Source organism: Brachyistius frenatus, unplaced genomic scaffold (assembly GCF_029030835.1).
Source record: "Brachyistius frenatus isolate BFR_SWC_R1_liver_20210118 unplaced genomic scaffold, ASM2903083v1 Contig_60, whole genome shotgun sequence".
In the NCBI taxonomy this organism is placed as follows: domain Eukaryota; kingdom Metazoa; phylum Chordata; class Actinopteri; family Embiotocidae; genus Brachyistius; species Brachyistius frenatus.
Window position 1 is genome coordinate 1,083,972 of NW_027210659.1, and position 17,942 is coordinate 1,101,913.

Genomic DNA, 17,942 nt, shown 5'->3' on the forward strand with positions numbered 1-17,942 from the left:
CCACCCCATAGGTACACCTCTCCAGGCTATGGACCAAATATGGTGTCAACCATGTCCCTCAATGAACACCCCCCTTGTTTCTCTGCTAGTGTGGAGTAACATTGGCCTGGAGCCACATGACCCCATTTCCAACCCACCTCAGCTGCCCCATTGGAAGTTATGTCTGTGTTTGTGCATGACTGGTTGTCCATCTTTTTTTTTCTTCCCCTTTTGTTTTTTTCCTTTTATTTCCTCTGTTTCAAACCCACCCTATTTAAGTGTTTGGTACAATGTTTGTCACGTCAGTCTAACAATAAAATTGTTCCACATACTGCAAGTGTTGCTGGAGTTTTGACCTCTGTACACCTGTTCAGTATCTATCGTAAACCTGAATTATGGTCACACTCTTAAATAAATGTTAAACAATGCACAGCAAAGAAAAATGAAGGATTATTGAGTTATGGCCACAAACTTGTTTTGCAAAGCCACAGTTAGCATTCACCAATAAATTCATCCTTGAGTCCAAGTAAATGTCAGTGCTATATTTACAAAAATCCTCTTAATGATATAATGTTGACTGGAGTGGGAAGGATGTGGGGTCACAGTGACTTTTGACCACCAAAATCTAATCTGTTTAATGTTGAGGCATAGTGAACATTTGTCACAAATTCAAAGAAATTCCTTGTGGGTGTTCTTAAATTAAGATCACATTCACGAGCATGGATTAATGTAGGGTAACAATGACCTTGAACTTTAACTCGGTACCACGCAAATTTTTGTTGCCGAGTTTAACCCTTTAGGAAGACTTAGCAAAACTATTATTAAAATATGGACATATATACTGATATTTACACATCTGAACAAATCTCACAAGTGTTCCCTTTATTATTCAAAATATTTGTTTTTTATAATTTTTTATTGTGGTTGCAGAGATAAACTATTTTTATTATGGGTATGCAATTTTCGAGCAGAGCCCTAAAAAATAGGTGTGTTTTTAAAAGGTTAAAGAAACGACCTCAAGTTGTTCTTGAGATAACGTGTCCATGAGAACGGAAGGGATAGATGAGAGAGACATGAGATCACATAACTTTGACATTTGACCACCAAACTCAACTAGGTGCCCATTGGATTATTCCTTTACTAACACTGGGGTTGCCCAATTACATCTCTTTTTAGTTCCCAGCCCTAACTCTCTGTCTTCTCTGTTTCTAGTGTCAGATCCTATGTTTTGAAGTAAAAACTCTGTGGATGGTTCTAGGTGTCTAAATAAACAGCCAAAGGGACAAAAACATTGACTTGGTACCAACAGTGAACTGATTTTGGTGGTAAATGGTCACGATCACTGTGAACTCATGCTCATTAATGCAGTATTTGAGGAACACCTGGAAAATTTTCCTGAAATACCGTATTTCAAATTTGTCACAAATGTTCACTGTGCCTCAGCAATGAACTGATTTGATTTTGGTGGTCAAGCGTCAAAGCTCAGAGTCACTGTGACATTTTCCCCATTGTTGTGAACATGATGTCTTTGGAACGCCTTAAATGGACCTTTTTTCAATTTGATACAAACATTCACATGGATTCAAGGATGACGTTTATAGAGTTAATCAAAGGTCAGAGGTCAAAGTCTGTTGCCTCACATCCATCCTATCTGACAGTCCTATTCTTGTGAATGCGATAGCTCAAGAATGCCTTCCGGAAATGTAAAAAAAATTGCAATGACAATCACTTAGACTCAAGGATGAACTGATAACCTTGTACAAATTATTTGTGGCAATAAGTCAATAATTCCAAAATCTAACAGGGTAAAATGTTTCCTACTCTTATCTGTCCATTAGTCAACACCAAAACAGAGGGGGACAAAAGGACATTGTGACCATATTTCACATTTATGACAGAAACTAAATTTGGTGACATTACCCTGGGGTGTCCATCTTGAAATTGTGGTGATTTTATAGGTCTTCAGTGCTGTCAGGATTGAAGTTGTGTGTGAACCCTCTATGTTTTAAGCATTAAGCTGGTAGCATCTATATGGGTTTGGACAGATATGCATATAAACTACAACTTCAGTTCTTAGATGAGACATACAACCACAAAGCGGTGATTGTAGTTTACATCTGAAAGTCTTCCTGTCACCATGCAGGCAGTCAGTAAATAGCTACTAAGTACACTGGCACACTTGTTCATGGCACTTACTTCTAGGGATGGATATCAAAAATCAGTTCCCAGTTCCCAAGCGTCCCATTGTATCGATAAGCTCCGATGTAAACGATTCTGCTATCAATACTTGAGCAATTATAAAAGACAATTTTTGGCATTTTTATTGCCTCACATTTGTTATTCTGCACATTTTATCTCACCAATTCTGATTCTGATTAAGACATTGGCCTATTTTTGCGATTCCTGAGAGCAGAGAGAATAAACGTTCAAAAGTGTGGTTATTCTTCACTAAAATCGATGTCGACAATGTGCGATGCCACAAGTGCTACAACTCTTTTGCATTTAATGGCTGAAACGAGCATTCTGCTGAGTCATCAAATGAAGGTCAGCAAGGCAAACTACATACTGAAGGCAAACTGCTGCACAGTGAAAACACTGTGAAAGAAGTTATGTTTAAAATAATGCTGTTGCAGGTTACTACGCAATAATTTTAATTTATATACAGTATATACAGTATATACATTTCATATAAAAACCCAGAAGTAACCAATTATAGTATTTATTTCAGCCAAAAAAGACATGATAAAATAATAGTTGAATCCTGTAAAATCATGTTCATCATTGAGTAATGTTTTAATTTTTTTTTGTACCAAATTATGGAGAGAAGGATCACAAAGTTCTGAGAACATTGCTGTAAACTACTTTGACAATGATCAAACTGGTTGTAAACAAGCCCACACGTGAGCCAAATATATTAGAAGAGTAAAAGACCGTCATTCAGTATTTCCAGTCATAAACATTCATTCAAATTTACAGACTGACTTCCTCCTTTTACTTTGACCTGCCAAATATGGATCCTGTGCATTTTGAGGGATTTTAATTTAATGAAACATTAGCATCATACATGCCAGTCCACTGTACTGTAAATACAAACAAATGTAATTTCAGCTGGAATTGTGCTAAAATATACTGTAATGCCTTGTTTGTATTAAAGTTGGAATTATTGGCCATCTGTTGCATTCAAACAAATTGCAGATGTGAGTATGACATTATAATTATCATACAATACAGCTTTTAAGCAGCAGGTTAAATCCAGTCCATTACTCATCACGGGAATATCAGTCTTTTCCTTCTCTCAAATAGCCACCATGGATTTTCTTAATATTATTACTTTATTACGCACTTGAAAAAGCTTTTTATAGTCTATTAAGTCCAAATTGAACTGTTCTTAAAATCTGTCATGTCAAATCAAGTGTTTCTGCTGTCAAAAACAACCACCTCTCTTTGTAATTCATCCACAGTACAATAGAGTAGAGTCTGATAGATTTCAGCCCCGCTTTAGGCATTAGCTTGGAGGGATTATCCCACCAGCCAAAAGCTCGGTCACCAGCAGCACACATCCTCTTATACGTTCACTCCAGTGGACACGTGTCTGATATCTGGCCTGCTTTACTAGCCCTGATCTCGCGCACCATCCCTCTTGCACAGAGGGATGCTGACCTCTGCAGGAACTGAAATTTGACACTAACTATTAACACAGTATTACTGTGTTCATCTATTAGATATTCTACAACCGTGTTTCCAAAAGTTGGGAAACTGCTTAAAAACATCTAAAAACAGAATGTGATCATTTGCAAATCATGTGAACTCATATTTAATTGTAAATATACCAAAGACAACACAGAAAAATACATGTCTTTAAGTTCATTAAACGCAGGTAGGGGCGCATGTCTAGCCAGCGCAGACATTTAAACATCTTCAAAGCAATGCCTTTAGTTTATACTCTTCACAATGGCATCTGTTTGGTGTTAATGGAGAAAAAAGTTGTATGAAGCTCACCTTCAGTTGTCAAAAAACATTTGTCACCTTGTCAGAAGTGCTTTGCTGGATTCTCCTAAATAACTGCAAGTTTCCTATAATGCTTCATCTCTTAAAAGATTAAATCACATCATACATTTTTTGTTATGTTTTAGGCAGTAGTAACTTCAAAAGAGAACTGCTGTCTTTGCTTGAGCACCTAAATTCTGCTTTCCCACCGTTTTATACTCAGGCTCCTCAACCTCTCCAAATCTGTAGACATGGTGAGCTGAATGAAGGTTGCAAAATAGAGCTCAGGTCTGGTCTATGCTTTAGCAATGAATGGATTGCTTTTCATTCTTCTTTTTATGACAGCCATAAAATCTTCCTTAGCATTCAAGCTATACACAGTGGGTTTTTGGAGGAGGGGTTCAATAATGAGTGGTTTGCTGTTGTATGGCCAAAAAAATGGTCCTCCTCCATATTTCAAAACATTTGACTTTGCTTCTGATCTTTGTTTCACAAAAATATTAAAAAAAATTATGAACTATGAATCTCTTTCATAGTGTCAGGCCATTCTTACAGGTATTGTTAGGGCATAGTTGGCACCGAACCAACGAGGCCACAAGGTTTCCTGTGAGCCTTTGCCAAACTGGCAAGAGTGACACAAGGCAAGCTGTGCTGACAGCCTAAGACAAATGACCTGTTATGATCGGCCTCTGAGTATTCTTCTCGATCTGTCTCTTTTAATACATCTCGGACTCCTTTACTGTGATTGAATGATAATGTTATTCTCCCTTTGTGATAATGTGCATTTAAACTTGATTTGAAAAATATAAATTAATAATTGACTTACGAGCCTGAAGCCAAGCACACGTTGGCATTTCAAAACACCCCTGCTGTTGTTTTTAGAATTTCTTCACAGATATCTAATTTAATTGATTGGATTGTCTTGGCACCAGGCTTACTGTTATCTTTTTCAAATGCTGGCTTAAAATTAAAAAAAATTATAGCCGTAGCTGTCAAACCCTTTTTTGTATTGCTGCTCTTTGGAGACCAAAAAAAATTGTCCTCTTCACAATATTGAAATTATTGCATTTTAGAGTAAGTTGCCAATATATTTTTTTATATTTCAAGTTTTACAGTAGTTTTTGTCGCACTATTGAAAAAGGGCAGCATAAGTTGTTCTAAAACCTTTATATATTATTCAGCATTAATGGTGCATTCCCAGATGTGCATACCATGATGGATGCTTGTTTTTGAACTGCATGCTGATAACAAGTTGGGTGGTCCCTCTGCTCTTTCGCCTGGAGGATGTGGCGTCCATGATTTCCCCCCAAAAAGTCAAATTTTAATTTGTCAGACCACTGGACGGTTTTGCACTTTGCCTCAGTCCAAATGAGCTCAGGCCCTAAGAAAGAGGCGGCGTTTCTGGATCATGTTTATATATGGTTTCTTCTATGCGTGGTAGAGTTTGAACCTGCATTTGTTAAAGATGCTGTAAAGTAGAAATATAAATTTGTTTTAAGTTCATCACACCACAGAAGTATGGGTTGTTAACTACCCATCCAAATTTGAATGAAAAAAAACACACACAAGTATGTTAAATTCGGGTTTGAAATCGTGACAAAATCAGCAGTCTTCTCTGCTCTGAGACTGGGGGGGGGGCGTGTCACCTGAAGCCCCTGAAGCTCCGCCCACTCGCTGGAAGGTGTTCAGTGTTCAGTATGACAGTCCTGTGGCTGCAGTTCTTTTCCCCACTAAGCGGTCCGTCTGACATCCAACCTCTCGGTGACTTTATGCGTGATGTCACACTGGTACTCTGTCTCTCTGGTGGATGTAGCAGCCTGCTTTGTGAAAACAGAATAGAATCAGAATTTATTTGTCCAATGAGTGAAACATACAGATGCATATAAATCCAGCTTGTCCCCCTGGGCTGCAACACAGGAGTAAAACTGGACACCAGAGACAGCAGACAGTGAGTCTCCAACTACTTCTAACGACCTGCATTACAACAGTGGAGATAATAAGAGCGGAGGAGTTGGCGGCGGCAGCGGTGGACACTGTCGGTGGCGGCGGTGGACCCTGCCGACAGTGGCGGCGGTGGACACTGTCAGGAGATGAACCGGGAGGGTGAAGCTCGGTTCGGCTGTGCGCTGCAGGAGAGTGTGTCCGTGAGCTCTGGTGGAAGTTGGTGAAACAATCTGCCGTGAAGTGGTCACTGCAGAGGCGGCTGTTGGTGTTAATCCTAAACTCTCCTTTCACTAGCTAGGACCCCGCCTCGGCCGAGGGCGAACCTTCATTGATTGAGGGAGATTAAGGCAGGGTGAGAGTTTCGCGGTTTAGAGAAGGCTTAGTTGAGGATCCACTGCAGCTCTCGGGCCTTGCAGATCCCTGAGATCTCTATGTGGGACGGAAGGATAAAGGCTATGAAAAATGATAACCATAAGTGAAACGGTTTAACGAGAGGGAGGGAGGGTGGGATGCAGAAGACACGAACAGGCCGAGGTTTAGAGTGGGTGGATATTTATCAGAGTGTGGCCGGAAGTGGGGGAGTGGTCGAGGCGTGGTCCTGCTCCTGAAATTCAGCTAAAACTTTACAGTATCTCCAATTAGCGTGGCTCTTCACAAAATCAATCCACCTCTTTTTCCTTCATCAGTAGGGAATTTAAATAGCGATGCGCTGCTTTGGAGGTTCTTGCTTCCAGGAAAGATTCCCTTGCAGGTGGAGGGAGACATCCTGTAGCTGATGTACGATAACAATCTGACTACGGCAGGAGGAGCAACTGAAGTGGAGTGGGATGACCTCTTGTGCAAATGAGCTCCAGGCTTTTATAGCGTTTCACCGTGTGAGAGGAGGAGCCATGCAGAAGGTTATATAAACCGTCTGCGCACTAGCCTTGTGACGTAGATAGGTTAGCTTTTAGCCCTGCCTAAAAAACCTGAGCTGAAGACGAATGAGAAACTGTTCAACGGTCTAACTTGTTGGACTTGGGCTCCTGCGAGTACAAAGCCAATATGTGTCAGCCCCCAGTCCTGCGTGTTCTTTAATGAGGCAATAGGAGAAGATGTCAGGCTTCAAGATATTTATTTAACAGCAACAGAATAATCAGTTAACAGAGCTCTGGGTCCAGACTATGCTTCCCTGACCTCAACAGAGTATGTGTCAGTTCATGAAGTCTGACCTGACTTTCCCTGACCCAGTCTTCTTTTTGTACTGAAACCAAAAAGTCATGTGTGTTGATGTGTCCTTTGTTGATTGGTCGAGGTGGTGGTTGTCTTCCTTCACACCCTGGAGTTCTCGCGACAGCCGTTTGTTCCTGTTTATGACTCAAAGAACAACAGTATGTGACCCCACAGGTTGCCGACCCCCTCCTGTGACCTTTTGGTTTGGCACAGTACTTTAAAGAGAAACAGAATATGACCCCAAAGGTTGCAGACCTCCTCCTGTGACGTTTTGGTTTGGCACAGCAGTCTCACTCTCATTTACAAACACAGCCTTTCGTCTACACCTTCATTCACAAACACAGCCTTTTGTCTACACCTTCATTTACAAACACAGCCTTTTGTCTACACCTTCATTCACAAACACAGCCTTTTGTCTACACCTTCATTTACAAACACAGCCTTTTGTCTACACCTTAGGATTAATAGTTGATAATACGACCTATATATAAGTAATATGATATGGCATACATATATGTTGTATTATTGTAAACATAGCCTAGCACAGAATCGCACAAACTCCACATTTCAGTGTGACAAAGTTTTCTAGCTTTGCACATGCTTTCAGCAACTCATTTCACACATATATAATGTACTGAGAAGCAAATCTTGGAATTTGCTTTAAGCAGCTTTAAAGCAGCTACAAACTCAGTTCACAGACAATGGCTTTCAGAAGAGGTCCTGAGCCAATGCAATGTTTTCAACTACAGAATTGTGTCTGTTTATTGCAGTGTAGCCTGAGGACCAGAAGTCTACAAAGATTTCTTAGGATTCTCTTAATCTTTTTATGATATTATCTTCCATAGATGATGGAATCCCCAAATTCTTTGCTATTTTACTTTGAGGGACATTATTCTTAATTGTTGTACTACTTGCCCATGCAGTCACTGAGCGGTGAACCTCTCCCCATCTTCACTGCTGAGAGACCCTTCCTCTCTGGGATGCTCTATTTATACCCAATAATGTTACTGACCTGTTGCCAGTTAACGTAATTGTTGACCCTGAAATGTGTTGCTGGCATAGAAGTCAAAATAAGAAAATATTTTTCATAAAAGAATAAAAATGGCTCTGTTTCAACAATTGATATGTTGTATTTGGTCTATTTTCAATTAAATATGGGTTTACATGTGTGCAAATCATTGCTTCTGTTTTAATTACATTTTATACAGTCTCCCAACTTTTTAGGAAATGAGTTGTTTAAGGAATTAACATATTTCTTTTTTATCCCAGCCTAGTTACTACCACATTTTAGCATGACTATCTTAAATATCAAGAACACTTATACACAACCGATGTGGATAGCCTACTGAGGCCAAAAATAAAGAAACCTTCAACATACACTGATCAGCCAGCTTCCTAATATTGTGTAGTTCCCCCTCGTGCCTCTAAAAATGCTCTGACCCATGGAGGTATGGACTCCACAAGTCCGCTGAAGGTGTTCAGGCACCAAAACGTTAGCAGTGGACTCAATGTGCTGTAAATTTCAAGCCTCCGCCAGCTTGCCTTTTCCCACTAGTTTATCCTGCTTTTCCCACTAGTTTATCCTGCTCTTTCCCAGGAATATAACACACATCTACCTGGATGTCTTTATTCTGTTGCACTATTGTTCAGTTCTTAAATGCTCACGTCCCAACTGTAAGAGTGATAAGAATGAGCAGGGGCACTCTGACTGGTCTGCAGCTATGCATCCCGATGCGCAGGAAGCTAAGATGCACTGTGTTTTCTGACCCCTTTCTATCATAGCTAGCATTAGGGTTTTCAACAATTTGTCCTACAGTAACTTTTCTGTGGGGTTTGCACTTTTCACACAGAATAACTTTACTGTGTGCCTTTCCAGTGCCAGTATAGACTCATGGTTGTAGATTGTTTTAAATGAGCTCATCAAGGACTACAATCATGTACATCAAATATAAGATTTTGAAGTCTTTGTTGAAATCAATTCTAATTGTTTTTCAGTCTTTCAACATGCTGAATTTTTGAGATAATTTACTCTAATCCTAAATTAAATACTTTTAAGTTTTTGTTTTCCTAAGTTTGTCAACAATGCACACCGTTGTCTTTGAATGTTATTATGCCTTTTTTGACACTGTCAATAAAGACAGGTAGGAGATGAGGGAAAGACAGAAGTAGAATGACATGCAGTGTAAGTACCCGGCCAGGAATTGAACCAGGAACTCACTGCTGAGGCCATTGGCCGTTGCTAACCATTTGCCTATTGGAAAACCCCATAATGTCCTTTAAGAAGACAAACATTGTTGCTAAAAACGCACAGGGGAAACCTATTCAGGTTATTGGAAAATATGACATATTAGGGGGTCTATGAACCCCCCCTTCCAAAACAGGGACACAACACAATGTACACAATGGTATAAAATTGCAAAAAAAAAAAAGAGCTGATATTATGGTCTGTGTGTGTTCTTATTTACATTGTGACCAATCTGTTTTTTCTCTCTTTCAGTAAAGAAAGCCAAACTCCACGGGCCTACAGGTAAGAGCTCATACATAATGTATCTATTATTTGAACACAAAAAGCTCTAAACACAATAAATAGCAGGGGCTGCACCATTGTGAGGGAAAACTCTGTTGCAGTCAACGTTATTTTCCTTAAAAACAGTAAACATCTAAAGCCTGGGACACACTGCCGTGTGCGTTACCTGTTGCCATGTGATGTCATTTCATTTTGGCATCCGTATTAATGGATGAGAGCAGCCAGACTGCCAGTGGAGATGTGTGTCTCACGCCTCTAATATTGGACATAGTAAAATTTCAACCTGATATTGGAGAGAAAAAAATAATGGTGTCGCCAAAGTTAATATGGCATATCTAAATGTCATTCAATAGATGTGGAAATAATTCAGTTGTATCTACAAATGTTTATCTCATGGTGGCACAAAAGGAAACGTCTTGCTAGAGAAAAAGTCTATTCATTATTAGCACTGGGTGTTACAATCCATGAAAATTCAGCACTACAGTTGCTGGCTTTTAGGGTTGCTCTTGGAGGTGACCACTATAAAAAGCTAGCAATACAACACATTGTAGCACGTCTGAGCTACCGTGGGGGTTCCTTGGAGACAGATGACGCGCTTAGTCAGACGTTCGGGTGGAAAATGCCTTTATTTGCCCGGCCCACACAACAATGTCTCTGTGCAAACGCTGTCTCTCGCCTCCTTCTCCCTGCTCCCCTTTACAGGGGAGAGCTCAGCTGTGCTCATCACACCTTCCCGGCACCGTTCCCTGAACCACTCCTCCCACTCTCTACCCTCTGCAGCTGAGCTAACCACACCCCGCCACCACATACCCCCACCGCCCGACTTAGGCCGGGGAGCCATCCAGCCTAACCTACTCCCCTTCACCCCCTTAAAAGCAGGGGAAGAAGTCGGCCACAGTCATCTGCGCCCCCGGCCTATGGACCACCTTGAAGTTAAAAGGCTGTAACGCCAGATACCACCGAGTGATCCGGGCGTTGGTATCCTTCATGCGGTGGAGCCACTGGAGTGGAGCGTGGTCCGAACAGAGGGTGAATGAGCGTCCCAGCAGGTGGTACCGCAGGGAGTCGACCGCCCACCGGATGGCCAGGCACTCTTTCTCCACTGTGCTGTACCTGGCCTCCCTCTCCGATAACTTCCGGCTGATGTAAAGAACAGAGCGGTCAACCCCCCACACCTGCTGGGACAAAACAGCCCCCAGCCCTCTGTTCGACGCATCAGTCTGCAGAGTAAAGGGGAGAGAGAAGTTAGGGGTGTGGAGGAGCGGTTCCCCACCGAGAGCCTGTTTTACCTTCTCAACCACCTGCTGGCACTGCTCTGTCCACTGGACCGGATCTGAGGCACCTTTCCGTGTCAGGTCGGTCAAGGGACTGGTCAGATCTGCAAAGTTCGGGATGAACCGTCTATAATAACCCACCAGCCCCAAAAACCGCCTCACCTCTTTTTTAGCGATAGCAGCCGTCTTATCCACCTGAGGGCGCACCTGCCCGCCGCCCAAGTGGTACCCCAGATACCGTACCTCCCTCCGTCCAACTGCACACTTCCTTGGGTTGGCGGTGAGCCCAGCCTGCCTTAGGGACTCCAGCACCGCGCCCACCCGCTGCACATGCTCCGCCCAGGTGGTGCTGTAAATGATTACATCATCCAGGTAGGCGGCAGCATATGCAGCGTGCGGACGCAGCACCCGGTCCATGAGGCATTGGAACGTGGCTGGGGCCCCGAACAACCCAAAGGGAAGTGTGGTGAATTGGTATAACCTAAACGGAGTGGAGAAGGCAGTTTTTTCCTTGGACTCTGGCGAGAGAGGAATCTGCCAGTAGCCCTTGGTTAAATCCAGTGTCGTGAAGAAACGTGCAGTGCCCAGCTGGTCCAGGAATTCGTCGACCCAGGGCATTGGGTACGTATCAAATCGTGACACATCATTCACCCTGCGATAGTCCACACAGAACCGTATAGATCCATCCTTCTTGACAACCAGAACAATGGGGCTACACCAGGCACTGTTGGACTCTTCTATTACTCCCATCTCCAGCATAGCCGCCAATTCTCTCTGAACAATTTTTCTCTTGTGTTCCGGTAGCCTGTAGGGCCGCGACTGCACCATCACGCCTGGAGATGTCTCAATGTTGTGCACTATGAGGTTCGTGCGTCCTGGCAGGAGGGAGAACACATCAGCAAACTGCTTCTGCAACTGGGCAACGTCTGTTCTCTGGGTCCCGGAGAGATGGGCGTCGAAAGGGAGCGAGGCAGGATTGGTGGACTTTGGAACCTCTGGCCCCAGCTCCTCTCTTTCAGATACCGTGGACACCAGAGAAACAGGCTCCGCCTCTCTCCCTATTTTTAGGAGGTTGAGGTGGTAGAGCTGTGTAGCTCCGCCCCTGTCAGACCGCACCACTTCATAGTCAACGTCCCCCTCTTGCCGTGTGACCACAAAGGGAGCTTGCCACTTGGTGAGGAGTTTTGAGCTGGAAGAAGGAAGCAATACAAGTGCCTTTTCTCCCGGTGTGAATTGCCTCAGCTTGGCCCCTCTGTTGTACAGCCGTTATTGACGCTCCTGGGCCTGGAGCAAATTCTCACATGACATCTGACCCAGTGTGTGGAGTTTTGCTCGCAGGTCCATGACGTACTGAATTTCACTTTTGCCGGAGCTCGGACCCTCCTCCCAGTTTTCCTTAAGCAGGTCGAGCACCCCTCGTGGTTTCCAGCAGTTCAAAGGCAGAAAATCCCGTAGAGGCCTGGGGGACCTCCCACACTGCAAACAACAGAGGATCAAGCCATTTATCCCAATTACGTTCATCGTCGTGTATAAATTTACGAATCATGGACTTTAAAGTCTTATTCAGACGCTCCACAAGCCCGTCAGTCTGTGGATGATAAACACTGGTCCGAATAGACTTAATACCCAGTAATCCATAAAGTTCTCTCAGTGTTCACGACATGAACGAGGTGCCCTGGTCAGTCAGAATCTCTTTCGGGATTCCGACTCGGGAGATGACCTGAAAGAGAGCCTGCGCAACACTCTTTGCCGAAATGCTGCGCAACGGCACTGCCTCGGGATATCGTGTTGCATAATCCACTAGGACTAACACAAAGCGATATCCGCGTGCGCTCTGGTGGAATGGCCCGATGAGGTCCATACCAATACGATCAAATGGGACCTCCATCAAGGGTAGCGGATGTAAAGGCGCCCTCGGAATGGCCGGCTGGTTTACCAGCTGACACTCCGGGCAAGATGCACACCAACGGCGCACATCCCCCCGGATGCCCGGCCAGTAAAACCAGGTCATTATCCGGTCCAGAGTTTTATCATATCCCCCCCATATCTAATTTCTATGGCCACCACCGGATAATCGTGAATATCCCCATGTACACACTTAATCCTCACCCACGATGCCTCCACCAATGCCCCGGGCCGAACCAGGCTCTGGTGGATCAGCGACTGCATGCAGCCCGAATCCACCATCGCCTGGTGTGTACCCCCCTGGATCCTTACTGGAACGCGATATGTCGCTCCTGGACCGGGGGAGGATGTTGGAGGCCCGGCAACCCGAACCGTCTGTCCCACCTCCATCAATGGACACTCCCTCCGGTAGTGTCTGGGCTGCCCACACTTCCAACATTCCTGCCCTGGCGGTTGAGGACCCCCCTGTAGGTTGGGAAGTGTGCCGGGGCTGGCCACTCCCGAGGAATCGGGGAACCGGGGGGGTGTTAATGCCGGTGGCGCCAGCAGGGCCCGGGCCGCCCCAGGGTGTGGGATTCTCCTCTGCGGAGCGGGAATCGGTCGGGCTGCAGACGACGGCCGACCCTTATCCCCCTGCCCGCCGGGATGGACCGCGAGGTGGTCTTCGGCCAGGGTGATGGTGGCCTCCAGCGTCGCTGGGCGGTGGCAGCGGACCCATGCCGCGGTCCTGGCCGGCAGCCCTTCCGTGAACTGCTCTACCACAATTTTGTCCACCACCGCCAGTGCTCCTCCGGCGTTCTCCGGCTGCAGCCATCTGGTCGCCGAGTCCCTCATCCGCTGAGCGTAGGCGAATGGCCGAGCTACCGTGGGGGTTCCTTGGAGACAGATGACGCGCTCATTCAGACGTTCGGGTGTAAAATGCCTTTATTTGCCCGGCCCACACAACAATGTCTCTGTGCAAACGCTGTCTCTCGCCTCCTTCTCCCTGCTCCCCTTTTATAGGGGAGAGCTCATCAGTTCACATCCAGCTCAGCTGTGCTCATCAGTTCATATTCGGCTCAGCTGTGCTCATCATACCTTCCCGGCACCGTTCCCTGAACCACTCCTCCCACTCTCTACCCCCTGCAGCTGAGCTAACCCCCCACCACACACATGACTTGTGACTTGTTTACCTCAAAGTCACTGGATTTTTCAGCCTTTTCACACGAGACACCCTCATTCGAGACAGACCCACCGCAGATGGGATGACTTCTCTTCAGCCACAGGCAGTAACTGCTCCTTTCTTTTGTGTTGGCAAGGGCTTTTATTCCCTTTCTGTGGGTCTGGAAACAAAGCCTCTGCAACTCACCTCTGTTGGACGTACTTTAACCTTCCAGCCTCGCTACTCAGCTTTGACTGCATGGTCAGCGTATTGTAGTGTCTTGTCCTCAAAAGCTTCCTCCACTGCATCCTATTAGGAAACAGTCAACTCAACAAGGAAGGCTGTCGACAGGAATTAGGGAACCAGATCTGGTCGCAAGATGTGCTTGAAGGTTGCCAAAACTGTCACAGATGATAAATTTGTGTACAAATGTGTGTACCAAATTGAATAGCAATATTTTAAATACAGTAGTCGTTGAAATATTTCAGTCCACAATAAAGTGGTTCATCATATCACTAACCATAAGGTTAAATTAGTAATTTCAGTAAAGAGTAGATAAGCATTTAACAGTAAAAATTATAATAAAAAAATTTCAGTTTTTACAAATAAAAAACAGTAATAAATGTGATATGACAAATCATGATTTGAATCAGGCAGTGTTAGCTCAAGTTCAACAAAATAATTGATAATTGCACAGAAACCAGTCTAGTTCTTAATACTTGGTTCAAGGCCACAATTGATTTAGTTATTATGATAAAAGTTTCTATTTCAAGAAATTTTGAAAAAATTAAAGTTGTTGCTCAGACACAATGTTATTATGGTGCTGCAAAACCTGCATTGTTTCCTTTTGCATGAGGTATTGATGTCTCAATGCACCATTTGATCTTCCATTGGTTAGAGTGTACTTCCCAAATGCCAGCCTTTGTGTGCATCTTGTACTTGTGAACATTTTGAATGTTTGAATTTCTTGAGTTATGTCAGAAAAGAACTACAGCTGAAAAGGGAGAAAACTTTATCACTGGTGTATTACAGACTGCACCCAAATGCATGACAAAGTCAGTTCGGGCTGTTTATTTGAAATTTGCACAATGTACAAAAAAGGCAATAGATCACAGGGATGAGGCAAAGTCAGGGTACCAAAAACAGGCCGTGGTCAAACCAGGAAGACAAAACATTGCAAAACTGAGTTACAAAATGGACATGGCAAAATACTGTGTCAAATGACACAGAACTTGGATCAAAACCAAAAAAAACTTACTAAAATACACTGGGAAGAGAATGCCTAGGATGGTTAGCATGAAGGGCAATGACAAACTGGTATAAACTGACAGAAACACACAGACCCAGGAGGGCAGGAATACAATTGAACACAGTGGTAAACGAACAGGACAGAGGTAGGTAATCACATGTGCATGCAGGAAGTCAAGACACCTCAAACGAGAGGAAAGGTTAAATAACAGAAACAAAACAGGAAATTAAAATAGCAAAAAAAGGTAAAATATCACCTTAGCCAGGAGAGGGTGTAACAAAAACAAAGATTTATTTTTCAGGGAAAATGTCTCAACAATTTGGCAGCCACTCAATAGTGGGACCCTTTCTCTCTGTCCGCTGTCCTTTCTTTTTTTAGGTCTTTATTTGCTGCAGATGTTCGTCCTTACATCTTTTCTGCAGGCAAAATAAGGGAGAAACAATCCAGCCAAAAATCAATAGATCATCACAGATAAAAGGCCACCTGCTAGCCTAAATTACAACATGGCATCCTGGCATGAAGGAGAAGACATAGATAAATCCCTCAGTCTTGAGGAGACAGAAACACACTCCAGACACAGGAGGTGATTTGTCATTGGTTGCCTCTGGCCTCCGACTGTTGAGTAGATTTTCAAAGGAAAAAGGGATTTGATTGGCCTTACCAGTGAACATAAAACAGGACCAAAGTGATTGTGTTGTAAGCACACAGTCATACATACATTGTATATATATATATATGTGAACGTGAATATAGACCTGTAAAGTATGCTATGGCTCTAGGTGCACCCTCAAAAACTCATTAGGACTTCACCAGTCCTCAATTAAGTATTGAGATCCTTAATGTAAGTAAAAGTAAGTAAAACACTGGTTTTATATACAGGACACCAGATAAATTGCAGGGGTCTTAAGATGATTACTGAAAGAGGAAAGAATAAGGATCAGATACACAAATCTTTTTTCAGTTTGTAGATTTTTTTTTGTCTAATCTTAGATTTTTATGAGATATTGGGTTATTTAAACATTTATTGAAATTAAACCATACAAGAAGTTTAGAGGGAGAAATCACAATTTTGTGGAGCTGTATCAACAAGTTGAAATGTGTCCCCAGCTACACACAATTTTTTTTATAAGATGTCAGGAACCAAAAAGTTGAAAACCAGTGGTTCAATCTTTTATTATGTGTTGTTATTTTAAAAACTCACCATATTATCAATTGTGTCAAATTTGCATCTGAAAACAAACGAGAGCTGTCAAATAAATGCAGAGGAAGTACATTGTTTCCCTCTGAAAATTAGAGGAGTTTAAGTATAAAATTGCGTCAAATGGAAATACTCAAGTAAAGTACAATTAGGCTACTCTCAAATTGTACTCAAAGTAGCACACTGGAATAAACCATCGCATCAAATTGCATACAAATTGTAGCCTACATTGGGCACACAAAACAATTAGCTCACCTTTTTAGAGATTGAGACTTAGGGTTGGCTCAAATGTTTAAATGGTTATCTTTATATTCAAGCAGAAAGCATATCAAAAATATCAAAACACTTAACCCACACATGCAGCATGGTTTTAGCCACAGTTTTTGACTGATCTGGTACCTAACTGGCAAATCTGTTGCATATTTTGCAGCATTTAGCTTTGTTTGTGGGTCTTTATTTTTTGTATTGTCTCCCTCTCTGCTCCAACTTTCCTTTTCCTCTGACCATCACTGGAAGACTTCTCTAACGGTCATCTGGAAAGATGCAGGTAGATGCTTACTGCTTTATGCATCGCCAGGAGATGATGTCATTTTTAGCACATTTACCCTTGTGCACTGTTACACCTGGTTCCTGGATTCTGACAGGTCTGCTATAGGTCTGCTTCTGCTTCTTGTCGTTAGTCAAGTTGACTGTTCACAGTTGACTCCCCACAGGCCAATGGGAAATGACAATCTGTCAGTGTGTGTACTAAGCTTTTTAAGACTGTTGGCTTTACTGAGGTATAATATTCAGGGATGTCAGAGGGGTTTTGCCAGTGTCCATCCATCATCTATACCCACTCACAGGGGAGCAGGAGCGTATCTCAGCTTACTTTGAGCAAAGGCGGGGTACACCCTGGACAGGTCGCTAGTCCATCACAGCAGCACCAAAGAAAGACAGACAGAAACAGACATGCACCCTCACATTTACACCGACGGGCAATTTAAAATCACCGATTAATCTAAGCTGCACGTTTTCCCAGCATCACTGCTCAAAATCTTTGAGAGCTAATTTAAAGAGCAAAACCTTTTCTGCTAAATTTGAGTTTATTGTCATGATGATGAAATCATGGAACAGCAGAGAGTGGTAGATATTGAGGCAGCCAGAAACCAAATTGGACCTTAACTGCTGTAAATATCGTGTCCAAATTGATTCAGAACAAAAGTTACAATTTCCTGAAGTAGGCTATATACACAGCACCTCAATGACGCAGAAGGCAACGTATAAGCAGCGTATATACTCACGAATATCTTTATACTCAAGATTTAATTTAATATAATTTTTAATGCTTAGTTAATAGGAGTGTTGATTTAGCATATTTCACTACAAAGTGATGGGTTATGTGTCAGTCATAAAGTCATCGTGATGCCAGTGGGTCAAGACTGACAAGAAACTGACAATACTCATTGTGTTGCTACACAGGAAACAGCAGCTGATGAGCAGAAGCGTGCAATTTTTATTATAGTGAATAGGATTCATGAAAGATG

General features: G+C 43.0%; 1 protein-coding gene and 1 long non-coding RNA gene across 2 annotated transcripts in view; one reads left to right on the top strand and one right to left on the bottom strand.

Annotated features, from left to right (window-relative positions):
* LOC138625234 (protein unc-13 homolog B-like) overlaps window positions 1-17,942 on the top strand; it is a 140,951-nt gene that overhangs the window by 9,380 nt on the left and 113,629 nt on the right. The window contains exon 2 of the mRNA XM_069706015.1: window positions 9,620-9,649. Within this exon, the coding sequence (XP_069562116.1) occupies window positions 9,620-9,649 (30 nt within the window). The remainder of the gene's footprint in view (window positions 1-9,619; window positions 9,650-17,942) is intronic.
* On the bottom strand, window positions 7,008-7,686 carry LOC138625237 (uncharacterized). The gene is made up of 3 exons (XR_011311224.1): window positions 7,577-7,686; window positions 7,127-7,448; window positions 7,008-7,076 (listed from the first exon to the last, which is right to left on the bottom strand). It is a non-coding gene; the product is annotated as an uncharacterized lncRNA (long non-coding RNA).